Below are 17,193 nucleotides of genomic sequence, written 5' to 3' on the forward strand. Positions count from 1 at the left end.
TAGTAGTAGTAAAACAACAAAAAAATAAATAAAAGCAGTCCTTACAAGAACTACTGTTATTGCAGCAGTCAGCAGATGAGATCAGAAGCAGGACAGCTGCCCACTGCAGCTACATACAGAGCACTGCAGTAGAAGGTAGATTACTAGCCAGCAAAGCTACCTAAGCTAAAATGTCCCTCAAACCCCTGCAGACTTCTGTCCCTCCAATAACAGAGCAGTATCAAAACGATTACTAGCCAGCAAACTTTCAACTGTCCCTGAAATCACTAACAGGCAGCAGCTCTCTCCCTACACTATCTCTTCAGCACACACAGGCAGAGTGAAAAAACGCTGCAGGGCTTCGGTTTTTATAGGGAAGGGGAGTGGTCCAGGGGAGAGCTTCCTGATTGGCTGCCATGTACCTGCTGGTCTGGGGTGAGAGGGCAAAAAAAAGCGCCAACAATGGCGAACCCAAAATGGCGAACGTCGCGCGACGTTCGCGAACTTCCGGCGAGCGCGAACACCCGATGTTCGCGCGAACAAGTTCGCCGGCGAACAGTTCGCGACATCTCTACTTCCAATATCTGCCACCTCAGTTGTGAGATATTGTGTTTTGTTTTAAAGAAATGTTTCTCCAATAAAGTTTCCGTTTATATTTCTCCTTTATTTTTTCTTTATTTCCAGTACTTGCTACACTCACCTTGGGCTTATAGTTCCTTATTACACTCTTATGTTCATTTAATCGTATCTTGACAGTCCTGAATGTCTGACCTACATACCCAAGTCCACATGGACACTTTAACAAGTATATAACACCCTCAGATTCACAGGTTGCAAAGTGTTTACATATGGGCTTGGGTGTTTATATATATACCCTTTGATGACGCTGTTACAATGTCCACAGTTATGGCATGGATAGGTACCCACCTTATTGTATGTTACTCTTTTAGTTGGTTTCCCCTTGTAATATGTTCTCATTATGCCATCTGATATCGTTCTACCTCTCCTATAACTAAATAGGGTTTTTTCTGAAATAAGGTTGAATGGGAGTGGGAGTGAAAGAAGATAAGCAGATCTCTAATAGATTAACCTCACAATATATTGGCTTTCTGGTTGCCAGGATAACTGATTGTAGCAACCCAGTGGCATTTTAAAGTAACAGTAACACCAAAAAATTAAAATGTTTTAAAATAATTAAAATATAATGTACTGTTGCTCTGCACTGGTAAAACTGGTGTGTTTGATTTAAAAACTCTACTATAGTTTATTTAAACAAGCTGCTGTGTAGCCATGGGGGCAGCCATTCAAAGCTGGAAAAGGAGAAAAGGCACAGGATGCACAGCAGAGAACAGATAAGCTCTTTATACAATGGGATTCTTCTCAACTCTGTTATCTACTGTGCATCCTGTGCTTGAATGGCTGTCCCATGGCTACACAGCAGCTTGTTTATATGAACTATAATAGAGTTTCTGAATAGTGATGGGCGAATTTAATTGCCTGGCGCTAATTTGCACCGAATTTCCACGTTTCGCAGCGACTGTGGAATTTCGCTGACAATTTACTGCACACCCTTTGACTAATGCAATTGGATTAAATAGGCACGCATCAATTTTTCGCCAGCGTCAGAATTGTCACCAGCATCGAAATTGTCGCCGGCGTCAATTTTGATGTCCGAGAATTGCCGGCGTCAAAACTCGCTGGAAATTCACTAATTTTTCGGCAACGTTTTACCAGTGCAGGCCAACAGTACATTATATTTATAATTTTTTGGTGTTACTGTAAGTTTCACTTCGAAAGGCAAATTAGAACCAAATCAGTGAAGAAGACCAACTGCAAAGTTGTTTACCTCAATCCGAGCTAAATTATGGTAAAACTTGTCTTTTGATATATCCATGTAAATGACACTGTCTGTATATTAAGAGCCATATTCATAATGGCACACCTTCTGGCATGGGCACTAGTAATTGCCATTGTAGGATGATCAAGTTTGCTCCAAATTCTAACCCCCCCTTTTCAATACAGAATGCGTATGTGAACATAAACCGCATCATGTCGGTGGCATCACGGCTGAGTGAGGCGGGTCACTATGCCTCGCAGCAGATTAAGCAGATCTCAGGGCAACTGGACCAGGAGTGGAAAAGCTTTGCTGCTGCGCTGGATGAGAGGAGCACCATCCTTGCCATGTCCGCTGTGTTTCACCAGAAATCTGAACAGGTGAGACTTTCCTCTCCCTCCCTTGACTAGGCCGCCCTGGAACACACAGCTTGGTACCACCCTGAGCACAACACCATGAAGACATTTAGTTGATTGTAGGCCCAGGAAAGGCATGGATATTTTCCCTGTTAAATCAATAGAACCAATGGACATAAACAGGTCTGGACTGGGAGTCAAAATAGGTTGTGGTATTTCAAGTACACAGAGGCCCAACCAGTCCCCCAACAGCCCACTAAACATACCTCACAACCAGGGCCAGGCCATGCCGGCCAGGCACCCTAGGCAAACAGGCAGTCCGGCGCCTGCTAGCTACGCGCATGCATAAACTGCTGCTTCTGTGCGGTGCGCATGCGCATGAAAGTGGGAGTTCGCGCATGCGCAAACCGATGCTCTCACGCGCAAGCGCCTCTTTACGTTCGCGCGCAAGCGCAAATTGATGTTCGTGCGCTTGCGTGGAGATACAACTATGGGGCAAAATAGAAGAAACTTTTGGAGAGAGGCGACCGGATATGGGGTAGGTGTCAGAGAAGGCATGTGCCTGGCGCCCCCTAGCTTTTGCGCCCTAGGCACGTGCCTACTCTGCCTACCCCTAGTTCCGGCCCTACTCACAACTGTCCTTTTTTTCGGAGGGACAGTCCCTCTTTTGACAGCTCAACCTGCAGTCCCTCATTTGTACTGGAAAGTCCCTTTTTTCTCTGCACTGAACAGCCAGAAAAAGAAACAAAGTTTCTCACTTAATTGGCTTTTAGCAGAGAGCACTGAACAGCTAACAGGTGCAAATAAGATACTTTGTAACAATTTTGAGACACAAAAAAACAGTTTAGATAAGAAGAAATATTTTCAAACTTTCATAACCTGCCTAATTTTGTAAAATGAACATGGTAATTAGGGGGTGTGGCCAAACAAAGGCGTGGTCAAAACATTTTGCTGTTCTACGTGCGAAAAAAAATTTTGTCCCTCTTTTTACTTCCAAAATGTTGGGAGGTATGCACTAAATAGTGACTGACTATGGCAGCCCCTCTTGCATTTGCCAGAACTCAGACCTTATCAGACAGACAGTGCTGCTAGGCTTACAGCTTTGTACCACCTGAATGTCTCGGTGTTAAAGATACAAAGTCAAGTTCTCCTTTAGGCCTATGATTGACTGTACAATACAAACCTACATGAAACTTATTTATGAACTGTTTGACCGTATGGATATAAAGCGGAATAGAATATTTTGGCTGATATGTAAGTGATTCTTCTAGTTGGAATCACTATATTTTTTCCCAGATGCGGTTCCCAAGTACAAGCATCAGACACGGATCTGGCAGAGGCGCAGATGAGGGAGGCCGTCCCCCTAGCTGGGGGAGACTGAGGCTTTGAAGCCCGGCCAGGGAACTGCAGCACTAGAAATAATGATGTGGAAGGCTGGAGTCTCCTGCAGACACTGAGCTTGTTACATTGTGTCAAGGCAGAGAATTAGCGCTATCTTTTTCTACAGTATATATATATATATATATATATATATATATCTAATAACAAGGCTATTCTCAACACAGCGCCAACTAGGGCCAACTAGAACCAGAACATGATTGGCTTACTGATAATGACCAATGGCATTGTGCCTTTTCTTGCAGTTCCTGTCGGGGGTAGACACATGGTGCAAGATGTGTAATGATGGAGGTCTTCCCTCTGAGATGCAGCAACTGGAAATGGCAATCCATCATCATCAGACTCTGTATGAGGAAGTGACTCAGGCCTACACTGAGGTGAGAGCACACTGGGGGCCTAATCAGCTTTTATCTGTATATGGAAAAATTATATATATAATATATAATATAATATATAATAGGTCATGGTCGGCATAGAATAATTGGTGTATACAAAATTACCATGCACCCCTCCCTTTGTTGAAGCCATTCGCCTTGGAGTGCGGATACTCATTTGGAAGTATATATATATATATATATATATATATATATATATATATATATATATATATAAACATTCACAAAGTACCTGCACTCCTTCCTTGTTGGTCAAATGTGGGTGCTTGGTCAATCAGCTTATACAATGTTCAAAGTGGACCAGCACGCCGAAGTTTTCAATCAAAAGAGTTTTATTTCAACATCACTCATGTGTCCAACGTTTCGGCCCACATTAGGGCCTTGATAAAGGCACTAATGTGGGCCGAAACGTTGGACACATGAGTGATGTTGAAATAAAACTCTTTTGATTGAAAACTTCGGCGTGCTGGTCCACTTTGAACATTATATATATATAATACACAAAAGCCATGAATATCCTGTAAATTATATCCTTATAAACGGTGAGTAGTGATGTCATCAGTTATAAACGGTGAGTAGTGATGTAATTTCACATGACTCACTAAAATTTGTGTATTATAATAAATAAAGTACCCCCAATTGTAAAATATGAGGATATTATAAGTTACCTCGGAGTTCCATGACCTGTATAAAAACACTCGGCCTTCGGCCTCGTGTTTTATATGGTCATGAAACTCCTCGGTAACTTATAATATGCAGTACTATGTTACTTTGTTAGCAGTGCAACAGAATCTATTTAAGCACATTAATGGTAAAGTAGAAAAAAAACTTCCGGAAATCGAAGCGCTGCAAGTGCATTGCCGCAGGCGATTTTTAATTTTAGGAGGAAGGCAGGGAGACGGCAGTTCGGGGAGATTGTCACCCCAAAAAAGAGGCGATTCGTCGCCAGACGACTAAATCTCTCCGTATCTGCCCATGTGCTAAAGCCATTAAAAACATGTGTAGCCAAATTCAACACTCCTTCAGTCATTTCCTTTCATGCGTCTTCACAGGTCTGTTAATCTACTGCCTACTGCTACATTCATTGAATAGTACCAACCAGCAGTGCAGAAAATAGAATGGGACAGTTAAGATGAAATTTAAAGAATGAAGTGATCTATCGTCAGATGAATTGATGCTTCCCTTGTTGGTTCTGTTCTTTTAGGTCAGCCAGGATGGAAAGGCCCTTTTAGATGTTCTCCAGCAGCCGGTGGGTCCAGGAAACTCAGAGTCACTCACAGCCTCCGCCAATTATACCAAGGCAGTGCATCAGGTCCTGGATGTGGTACATGAAGTGTTACACCACCAGCGTCGCCTCGAGAGCATCTGGCAGCACCGGAAAGTCAGACTGCACCAGCGGCTACAGCTCTGCGTTTTCCAACAGGATGTTCAGCAGGTGAGTTATAATAAGTGTATATATATATATATATATATATATATATATATATATATCACAGTCCAGTGAGTATCCGCACTCCAAGGCAAACACTGTTGCGGCCTATATAGCTGGGGTGCACGGTTAAAATATATATATATATATAACTTTGTATTCAAGAAACCGGCACTCCCATGTAAAAATTTCATTTATTTATTGTGTTGTATTTATTGTACAACACAATAAATAATTGAAATTTTTACATGGGAGTGCCGGTATTTTTGGCTCAGGCCTGGGGCTTGTTGGCCAGTATGGTAAATATACTCGTGGTTATGGGAGTTAGAAAGTTGGTAGCCACAAACCAGCCAGACAGCAATGGAATCTTACAAAGGGCTGAAACCAAAGACTGAATCCCTTTACAGATATTTTATTTGGCTGGTCAGCCATGAGTATGCCATTCACTGTGATGCTGCTTCTGCCTTTTCCTGTGAGTGTGACCTTTGTAGACCTTACCTGCCTTCCCGTTTCCTATTTTCTTGTGACCCAGATCTGAAGGAAGGAAGCAGAGGACATGGGAGTTCATAAAGGGGTTCTCTGCTTTTGAGTTAACATTTAGTATGATGTAATATTCTGAGACAAATTTCAGTTGGTTTTAATTTTTATTTAATTTTTTCATTTGTGGTTTTGGAGTTATTTAGCTTTTTATTCAGCAGCACTTCAGTTTGCAGTTTCAGCAATCTGGTTATTAGGGTCCAAATTCCCCTAGCAACCATGCATTTATTTGAATAAGGGATTGAAATACGACCTGCCCCTTTAACTCTAAAAGTACAGCATCTCTTGTCACTGCAAGATCCAAAATGGCAATGTCCAGAGGTTTCATTGTTACACATGAGGGTTCAGTTCTTCCTTATATATTTAATCCACGGACTGAATTAGTTTCATACAGTAGCGGGTTACAAATACAACATCTGAATGAACTGATTTATAGGCATGTGGGTTGTGGGTTCACTGTATGGGAGAAGTTTAAAGGGGCCAGGCACTTAATAATAAACACAGGGAATCAGAGACAAAGCTCAGAGCTGTTACCTGCACCCCTCTAGTGATGACATTCTGCAACTGCAGCATATGCTGCATAAGAATTGTTTTACAGTTACCATGGCAACTTTAAATACCTTGACATTCTCTATTTGTTCACTCAGCTGTGACTGTACCCTTTATTAACCACCTCCTGTCTGGACCCTTCTCCTTCAAACCCTTCTCCAAAAGTCAAAGATGCGTTGATATGTGTATGTAGTATTAAAGGGGACCATGATATCTGTCCTATGCCCACTAGAACCTTAATGTGGCACTGTCCTCCTGTCTGCCCTCTTGCTCTGTTTGAGCTTACGAAATGGGGAACCAGCCCCCCTATGGCCCTAGTGCCCGACAGCTGCTGTTAAGCAGATCTGCCAGGGCTGATAAGAATAGAAGCTGCTCTTATTGGCTCTGTTATCGGTGACCTGAGCCTGAGATGTTCCATTATCTTTGTTCACCATAATACCCCCCCCCCAACACACACACACACTGATATCACAGTCAAACAAGACCCCCCCAGAGAGCTGACTCTTTTGTTTGTCACAGACCCCAGGAGGCAGCGGGGCCAGAGCTCTTTGTATCTTCTGTCAACAGCCGAGGTGTCTCCCTCCCACCCAGATAATTGCTTTCCCTTGTTTTATTCCACTCCCCATAGCACCTGAGGGAACCAGTAATGCACTTCTTTGGCTTTCTGCTGCATCGATTGCAGGAAGGTCCGGTGCAAATTACTGCCCATTTGGGACGGTATCAGATATCATATCAGGCCTGGGGTGAGTGTGCAGCACAGATAAGGGAGGAGCCTGATAAGGCTAGTGGGGGGCAGGGCAAAATAGTGTGGGGGCAGTTTTTATTTATCCTGTAGCTCTTCCCTTGTCTCTGAACTGCAGCTTTCAACATCTCCCTCACTTTATCATGCACGCTATCCCAGATTTACAGTCCCTTCTCCTGATACCATATTGCCTAAGTTATTATACACAGCATCTCATAGTAACACCCCCTTCTCCTGGTTTAGGAGTTATTGGGTATGTTTCAACCGACACATATGAGACAGGGCCCCAGATGTATGACACAAGGCAATATCTGTTGTGCTCTGCCGGCCATCTGTTTGCTAATTACCTGCCTCTCAGTATTGCACCCAAGGGAGACAGGAGCTTATCATATCCAGTATGCCCAGAATAAGGAGACTTTGTTCCATTGTTATTTTATATTTAAGTGCTTTGTTTATTGGTTTAACCGCCACTCCTGGGATGTTGATCCATATAAGGAATGTATGCGTTTCCTCATTAGCATGGAGTGTTAGGTGCCGCACAGCTCTGGGAAATATGTTATTACCCTGTAAAGACAAGCAAGGGTTTTCCCACTGGAGGGTGCTGCTTCATAAAATACCTGTAGAGTAGTGATGTCCAACTTCTGTGGTAGCGAGGGCCTGGAATTTTTCTATGTGGTGGAGGGCCGATAATGGAAGCCAGTGTTGACCCCCTTTTAAACCATAAACATTTAAAAAACACCCATGTTATTTCAAGAACTTTTAAGACCATGTCCACATTAATGGTGGTAACACACCAAATAAAACAAATGGTTGGTGATCACAGCAGAGATATCACTCATCACTCATATGTGAAAATGTAAGTCAATATACCATAAACTTACCCTTAAATCCATATGCTGCCTCCTCCCCTGTGGATAACACAGCACCCCACCCCCAGCACATAATTAAACACCTTAGGGGCCTCTAACAACAATTTCTAAATGCTAACAATCCCCTTGAACAAACCCTACCAGGCTCACGTCCCACAGGTTACAGAGTAGGGCAGGCAGAGAATGGCGCACACAGGGAGCATAGGGCAAGCAGAGTATGGCACACATGGTAGCATAGGGCAGGCAGATTATGGCACACACACCCAGAGCATAGGGAAGGCAGAGTAGGGTACACAAAGGGAGCACAGGGCAGACAGAGTATGGCACACACAGGGAGCATAGGGAAGGCAGAGTAGGGCACACCAGTGTTGGACTGGGATGACAGGGGTCCACCAGAAAAACTTAGACTGTGGGCCTACTTTCCAAACTCTTATTCCGCCTCTCCTCACTCAACCTCTTTATTCTCCTAGTCTTTTATATCTACTTACTATATTCTTCCATTATTAAGCATTTTTCCCCACTATGAAATAGGGAATGACCATGAAATAGGCTAAATGGTTTGAAGCAAGAGGTCCCACTGACACCTGGGCCCACCTGGAGTTTTCCTGGTATCCCGGTGGGCCAGTCCGACACTGGGGCACACATAGGGAGCACAGGGCAGGCAGAGTATGACACATACAGGGAGCACAGGCCAGACAGAGTATGACATGCACAGAGAGCACAGGGCAGGCAGAGTATGGCACATAGAGGGGCATAGGACAGGCATAGTATGGCACACACAGGGAGCATATGGCAGGCAGAATATGGCACACACAGGGAGCGTAGGGCAGGCAGAGTATGGGACACACAGGGAGCATAGGGCAGGCAGAGTATGGCACACACAGGGAGCACAGGGCAGGCAGAGTATTGCACATAGAGGGGCATAGGGCAGGCAGAGTATGGCACACACAGGGAGCACAGGGCAGGCAGAGTATGGCACATAGAGGGGCATAGGGAAGGCAGAGTATGGCACACACAAGGAGCATAGGGCTGGCAGAATATGGCACACACAGGGAGCATAGGGCAGGCAGAGTATGGCACACACAGGGAGCACAGGGCAGGCAGAGTATTGCACATAGAGGGGCATAGGGCAGGCAGAGTATGGCACACACAGGGAGCACAGGGCAGGCAGAGTATGGCACATAGAGGGGCATAGGGAAGGCAGAGTATGGCACACACAGGAAGCATAGGGCTGGCAGAATATGGCACACACAGGGAGCATAGGGCAGGCAAAGTATGGCACACACAATGAGCATAGGGAAGGCAGAATAGAGCAGGAGACAGGAAAACAGAGGAACAGGACTCTAAATTGGACAGTTCATACTGTGCTACATACAGTGACACAGTGCTGGTGCCCCTCTAGCAGTTTGTATGAAGTGTGAACAGGTGAACAATGTGGGCAGTTTCAGTCTGGGTCTGAGGTATGAACAGTACAGAGTTTTAGGGGTGTGAACAATAGAGGAGTTACAGGTATGAACAATGCAGGGGGGATTATAGGTGTGAACAATGCACGAGATACAGTCTAAATTTAGGGTAATGTCACACTGTGAGATTCGGGAAGATTTAGTCGCCCGACGACTAATCACCTCTTCTTTGGGGCGACTAATCTCCCCGAACTGCTTCCCCAGTCTTCCGCCTGCTTCTTTTTCCGAAGTTGCCCGAAGTTTCCTCGTGAGGCAACCTCGGAAAACAAAGCGATGCGAGTGCCATGCCGCAGGCATTTTTTCAATCTAACAGGGGGAAGCAGTTCAGGGAGATTAGTCGCCCAAAAGAAGAGGCGATTAGGCAACTAAATCTAAATCTAAAGGAGATTTAGGCAACTCCAGGTGTGACCTTACCCTTAAGGTTTAAAAAATGCAGCACTGATAACGTTTAATGTTTACATAAGGTAAGGAATCACAGCAGGCAGACTTTTATGTGGGGGGTCACACAATCCGGCTCAGGGGGCGCCAGTTGGACAGCCCTGCGCAAGTATAGCAGCACCCACTGATATGAATAAACACACACAAGCAAATAAATAATGCTGCCCATATGTTTTACTGATATAAATGATGTGGGTGACCCATTTGTGTTTTGGCAGGTGATGGACTGGATCGAGAATCATGGAGAGGCATTTCTGAGCAAACACACGGGTGTTGGCAAATCCCTGCACCGGGCACGTGCCCTGCAAAAGAGACATGATGACTTTGAAGAAGTAGCACAGGTATGGCAGGTTAGGATGGGGGAACATGTGGTTTGAGCATGGATGTTGCTCTCAAGTCAAGTGTTCAGTATCCAGAACTGAAATAGACTAGACTAGAATGCTGGGAATTATAGCAACAGCAAGGTTTGTTTACATCTCTCTCTCTCTCTCTCTCTCTCTCTCTCTCTCTCTCTCTCTCTCTTTTTTTCTCTCTCTTTTTCTCTCTCTTTTTCTCTCTCTCTCTCTCTCTCTCTCACTATATATATATATATATATATATATATATATATATATATATATATATATATATATATATATATATATATATGGGTGGGTGGGTGTATAATGTCTGTCTGGTTGAAACCCACAAGCTGCCTTTGAACTATGGCTGTCAGTGGTTGCTGAGAGTTGAAGCCAGAGGGTCACATGCACCAGTCATTGCAGTAATAAAGGGTCTCATAAAGGGTTTTGCTCCTTGTCTCATAAACTGAGCCTGTGAATTATGATTTCGCACCCATTATCTCTTCCTGGCACTGAGAGGGTTAAATATGTTGCTGCCTAGTGAATGCGCCAGGGTTATTTCCCCTTTCCTTCTTCCCTAGGATGGTCCCGGGGGGGTCTTACATAGCCCATGAAAGAGTTATATCTGTCATTAACTGCTGTAGTCTTACAAATTACATGGGGGAGTTGGGTGGAAGGATGCAGTTGCCTTGGCAACCTCCCATAGCAGCTAAGAATCACGTGACCCGCCAACGCGTTTCGCCCAGCCCCCAAGCCCAATTCAAGTGCTGTCAGATTCTAATTCTAATAGCAGATACGTCATATAATAACTGCTCCCAGCTGCATATTGGGAGGGCTCAATATACTTCCATGTGCCCCCCCACCCACCTGATGGACACATAGCGCATCAGCCATTAGCATTGGAGAGGTGGTGGGTATGACTTGGGCATAAACATAAATCATGGCACATGTGTTATAGGTACAGTGTTCTTCCTGTTCACCACTTGCCTGATTTCATCCCATCCCGTGTTATATTATACACCTGAGGCTGCTCTGCATCATGCTTGGTACCAATTCATCACTTTAGTTACTGTCCACAGGGCCACTTTAATAATGCAAGTTAAGGGGCATCTGCCCAGGGCCCACTGCTTTTGGGGGACCACTGCGCCGAAAAATAGAGGGGGCGGGGCGAGACGCAGGGAGGGAGACGGAGGGAGGGGACGCACACAGGGATGAAGATGGATGGAAGAAACACGGGGAGGCGGGACCGGTCTCAAAAATTTTCTGCATGCGCCAGGGTTATGAGGGGCCCACTAGTTGACTCTTTGCCCACCTTAAAACGACCCTGACTGTCCCTTATAATATGAACCTTGTGCAGTGTTCTATTGGTTTCAGCACACATCCATCAAATATTATTGGGAAAGTAAACCTATCATCTATTAGTATAATATAAAGGCTGGCCCTGAGCCCCCCTGTGTCCCCAAGGTCAGTTCCCACATTAGTTACATCACTGACTTCAAGGATGTGACTGCGCGCAGCGCTATGTTGCATAGTAACAGTTCCTCTCATAGGCTGGGGGGCACTCCGATTTAGGCTCCTGATTCTGTTGCACCCCCCACTCCACACACATATTTATTAGTGACTAATTTGCCCATTGGGTCCGTTCCTTTTCAACAGAACACATACACCAATGCAGACAAGCTGCTGGAGGCGGCAGAACAACTTGCCCAGACGGGAGAGTGTGATCCAGAGGAGATATACAAAGCAGCGCGGCACCTGGAGGTGCGAATCCAGGATTTTGTGCACAGGGTGGAGCAGAGGAAACTTCTCCTGGACATGTCAGTCTCTTTCCACAGTCACACAAAGGAGGTAGGAGGGAGAAGGGCTGTGCAATTAAGGGTCTTATATATACGGTATGAATGCAATTTTTTTTCTTGCTGATTACAACACAGTTCCTGGGTTCCCAAGTGCTCATGGATGATCTTGTGCACTGTTGCCCAGAGCAGGCTGGACAGGTGCATTAACTAGGAGAATGCCTAGGTGTTCATACCTTTAATGAATATACTCAGTGTGGGCTCAGATTTGTGTTCATGCTAACCCGTTTCACTTTTGTTCACGAATGAGCCATACTATGTTTGCATCAGTGAATATATCCATCTGTTTGCACTGTGCAGTGCTCTGTGGGTTATGTAATAAAAGGCATTAAGTTTGCCCAGGAGGAGTAACCCATAGCAACCAATCAGCAGGTAGCATTCACTGGTTACCTGTTTTAAAGCAAACATCTTATTGGTTGCTATGAACTACTGCTCCTGGGCAAACTTGGTGTCTTTTATTACATAAATGTATGTTTGCACGCTTGCGTAAGTCCACCTTGTGTATAGGAATATAGGAATATTAAAATGTGGTCACATGGCTCTGTGTGCTTGTGGGGTGCACTGCTGCACTACCTCACTGATCTGTGAATACTTGTGCAAAGCACTAATCTATGATCATTTTGTAAGAAATGTTTAGGGACGCAGCTCTAGGTTATTGCTTTGCTACTAATGTACAGTTATACGGTATAATGTATGTTCTTTGAACTTCTACCCATATTCCAATGGTCAGTCTGCTCCAGGGATTTTGGAGGCCCAAAATCTGCGTAATTCTAAGCAAATTCCATATTGGCTTGGACTCAGCCTTTGAGTGCACATTGGGTGACAGAGCGATGCTAGCAGGACAGTATTTCAGTGGAATGACAAGACTTTCTCAGTGATAAAACGTTGTCCTTCAGTGAATCTGCTACTGCTGCATGGAACTTGTCACTCCCTCTCCCTGAGCCCCGCAGGGATAAACGAGTTCTGTCTCCCTCCGGTAACGAGCATCGTTCTACCTTGTGATGAAAGATGATTCCAAAGGAAGAGGAAACTAAATCTTTCTCATCAATTGCAGCTCGTGTTCATTGTGTAGAACTGGTCATGCAGGGACGATCCACTCATTTGGTGAGGCCATTGCAAGAAGCTAGAAGTTGGGCCAAATTGTGCTGATTCACCTTAGCCAACTCCTGAAATATATTGGGGTGGGGGCTATATCCATAGCCTGATGAAACCATTGATTGATAGGTTTTTTTTAAAGTGATTTGGCTCCAGACATGGACCAAAAAGCAAAGAACTGAGTTGGTATGGGATTATATGATATTTTATGGACCTGCTGTCTACAGCCTGTGTGTTGGGCTCCTAGACAAAATCCTTCTTCAGAAAGCCAATAAGTAGTTTAGGTCCCTTTGCAAGTACAAGTACTGGTATATCCTCACTGTGGGCAGTTCTTAAGAGATGAGAAATATAGAAGGAGAGAGAGAAGATGGTTGGGGGGAGTAAGGCTAAACAGTTGGGGTAGAATAGAGAAGGAAATGAGAGGGAAGGAGAGAGGAGAAGGGAATCAGGAAATAGAGAGACAAATGGGGAGGAGAGGAGAAATATAAGGGGAGAGAAGAGGAGAGTAAGGTCAAACAGTTGGGGGAGAATAGAAAAGGGAATGAAAGGGAATGAGAGACAGAAGAAGATAGGAATGGGAATTAGGCAAGGAGTAGAGACACAAAAAGGAGAGATGAGAACTATAGAAGGGACGAGAATAGGGAGGATGGGGAAAGAAGAAAGTAATGGCAGGAGTATAGAAAAGATGAATGGAGTAATTAGTGGGTACTTTCCTGGGGGGCTCCACAGATTTTATAATCTGTTCCTACTAGAGCTACATTGTGAGTTCTGCCCTACTGTACCCTTACGCTGATGGAATGTTTTGCACATCAAAAGCAAGAATCAGACAAAGGAAAATACAGCAGTGACAGGATTTGTGACTGCAGATCTTTCCGGGCTGTAACGTCGTCTTGTCTTTGCCAGAGAGTTCTAGAAACTCTACTAATTTAAGTTAATTGAACTAAACTGTGAAATGAGGTTTTATTGTGGTTAAATCAAGTGGAATAATGAGGACATTATCATTTATAGTTGGTTTCATTTAATGAGACATCATAGCACAGAAAGGGATGGCTTGAAGGTCAATGCATTTTTCCATCTCAAAATCAGTGACAATGGGACAGGAAAAATGTAGTCAATCGCCTTCCATCACCAGGTACATAGTTTTAAATCTTGAACTGTTCTCTTTTCCATGTTCAGATAACTGCATCTGAAACACCCGCCCCAAAACTTGTCTGTAATCACTTGTTCCACTGCTTGTCAAGTAATCTCTATAGCAGGGATTCCCAACCTTTTGAACCCGTGAGCAACATTCAGAAGTAAAAAGGGGGGCAACACTTGCATGAAAAATGTTCTTGGGTGCCAAATAAGTGCTGTGTTTGGCCATTTAGTAGCCCCTATATGGATTGTCAACCTACACAAGGCTCTGTTTGGCAGTGCACCTGGTTTTTATACAACCAAAACTGTGGATATCTCCAAATGTTTACCTACCTGCATCTGCCCCTATGTTCTTAGCTGTGGACTTGGATGGAAGACCTACAGAAGGAGCTCCTAGAAGACGTTTGTGCTGATTCAGTTGATGCCGTACAGGAGCTTATTAAACAGTTTCAGCAGCAACAAACAGCCACACTTGATGGGACCCTGAATGTCATCAAAGAGGGAGAAGACCTCATCCAGCAACTCAGGTGAGTCCATGCTCAGACTTGGCTTTGGATACCTTGTTGCGTCCCTTCTCCTTAGTGAAGTTCCCAGGGGACACACGGATAAAGTGGAGGGGGGCTTTGTTTATTGTGGAGTATATTTCACACAAGTTCACTGAGCCATGTCCATGAGATAATTGCATGTCTAGATTTTTGCTTGCAGCCCTCAGCCCTCTGCAATGTTGCATTCTGCATACAGGGACTCCGCGGTCTCCAGCAACAAGTCTCCCCACAACAGCTCCATCAGTCACATTGAGTCGGTGCTTCAGCAGTTGGACGAGGCTCAGGTGCAAATGGAAGAGCTGTTCCACGAGAGGAAGATCAAGCTGGACATCTTCCTGCAGCTGCGGATCTTTGAGCAGTACACTATTGAGGTGAGGGGGTTCTGTAGAACACAAAGACTGTAAGACAAAGTCTTGTTATCTGAACCCATGTTTACTTCATTATTATGTACAGAGCCCTTGCTGCTCCCGGCTGCTTTCTTTCCCATGGGTTGGAAAGAACAAGCAATTATGGCTCTGGTTACCCCAGTTAAAAGTAATCACAAACAGAATATGTGCTAGCACTATAGTGAATAACTACTAAGGGCACTTAAAACTTTTGTAGAAGTGAATTATAAGACCTTCTTATGCACAGATTCATTGTAACATTCATTCTTACCCTGTAACACACATATACACTGTAACGGCAGTAGCTCAATACACATGACCCAGATGATGTTGCTATTACTATTCCCTGCACAGAACCCCCCAGTTCACTCCCACCAGCTTCACTCTAACTAATTGGATATGTTTCTGTTATTTGGATTTTTTTGCACTTGATGACATTTAGAAATCTTTGCCTCCCAGTGGGGCAGGTGAGGACATGGTGACCCTGAGCACTGCTTCCTCAGAGCCTCTCGCTTGCAGACACTGGTTGGGCCTTTATGGCTCATTGTATTTATTTTAATGGTGCCAGTAAATGTGCTCTGATACACCAACTTCCCCTGGAGAAAAAAACATGCAGATTATAGACATGGTTTGTTAGAACTGAGAGCCTTCTGTGAGCTCTAGGCAGGATCCTTACATAAGTTGGGTGGGGGGTCATAATCACAATTATGAGGCTTTTCACTAGGTTCCCCTGGAACTATGGCAGAGTCATTGTTACCCCAATGTTTCTAAATGTTTGTAACCTTGTTATGAGCTAAGGAGGCCCAGCCTGAACGCCAGTTGGGATGAGATTTGGGGTGAGTGATTACTTGTGCCCTGGGTACTCCTGGAATTATGTCAGGAAGACTGTTACCCCAATGTTTCTGTGGGCCCAGCATAAAGGCCAGTTAGGGTGAGATTTGGGGTGAGTGTTTATTTGTGCCCTGGGTACCCCTGGAACTATAGCAGGGTGACTATTATTTCATTTCCTATATATATATATATATATATATATATATATATATATATATATATATATATATATATATATATATATATATATATATATATATATATATATAGTGCAGAAATGACCAGCAACACCAGGGTTTCAGTGAAAAAGCAATATATTCATATGTGCATATGTAGCCAACGTGACGTTTCGGTCCCCTCAGGGACCTTTCTCATTTCTCATTTTTTTACCGAGCACCCAGGTATAGAACTAACAAGCGGTGTGCCACCCCATTGATTATATATATATATATATATCTGTTCATGTGAGGTTTGGGGGGAACTATATATAACCATGTAAACCCTAGTATAAGGAATATAGTGTATGCATTGTTAATGACTAGGATAAGAAACCTTTTAACAGGTCAGAGATGTGATATAAATTGAAAGCTCTTTAGGCAAGTGTGATGCCACTGTATATTTACAGTCTGAAGGGAAGCAATGCAGTGACTTTGGCTGTGGAAATAAAACCTAAGTATGAGGAAAGATTATCTCAACTGAAGGCTCCAGACAGGAAAAATCTATCGCTCGGAGGAGATTATGGGAAAAATTCAATTATTGGAGGAAACATTTTTTCATCTCATAAACTCCACTCATGTTCAGCAGAGAATTCTGAGAGATTTTCTTGTAAATCCCCTGTTTCGCTCACTGTGCCATTTCCAGTACTAGTGTAACCCCTGTGATGCCAGCATGTGCTGTGTTCTGTCCTGCCAGTCCATAGATAAATACAGCCCCTGTGTGCCTGGCCTCGCAAAGGCTTGTGATACTGTAGGTTGAGAGCAATTAATCTGGTATGGAATATTTAAGATTATGTAAAGTAA

At 44.0% G+C, this 17,193-nt stretch overlaps 1 protein-coding gene across 5 annotated transcripts in view; it reads left to right on the plus strand.

Annotated features, from left to right (window-relative positions):
- Positions 1-17,193, plus strand: part of kalrn.S (kalirin RhoGEF kinase S homeolog) — a 191,975-nt gene that overhangs the window by 83,616 nt on the left and 91,166 nt on the right. For 4 of the 5 annotated variants that reach the window (XM_041578184.1, XM_041578185.1, XM_041578187.1 and 1 more), the window contains exons 7-13: positions 2,002-2,193; positions 3,813-3,944; positions 5,167-5,397; positions 10,208-10,330; positions 11,987-12,178; positions 14,770-14,939; positions 15,118-15,328. In XM_041578184.1, coding sequence (XP_041434118.1) covers positions 2,002-2,193; positions 3,813-3,944; positions 5,167-5,397; positions 10,208-10,330; positions 11,987-12,178; positions 14,770-14,939; positions 15,118-15,328 — 1,251 coding nt within the window. The remainder of the gene's footprint in view (positions 1-2,001; positions 2,194-3,812; positions 3,945-5,166; positions 5,398-10,207; positions 10,331-11,986; positions 12,179-14,769; positions 14,940-15,117; positions 15,329-17,193) is intronic. The other variant, XM_041578186.1, reaches the window with a different exon arrangement.

This window comes from Xenopus laevis, chromosome 9_10S (assembly GCF_017654675.1).
Source record: "Xenopus laevis strain J_2021 chromosome 9_10S, Xenopus_laevis_v10.1, whole genome shotgun sequence".
Lineage (NCBI taxonomy): Eukaryota > Metazoa > Chordata > Amphibia > Anura > Pipidae > Xenopus > Xenopus laevis.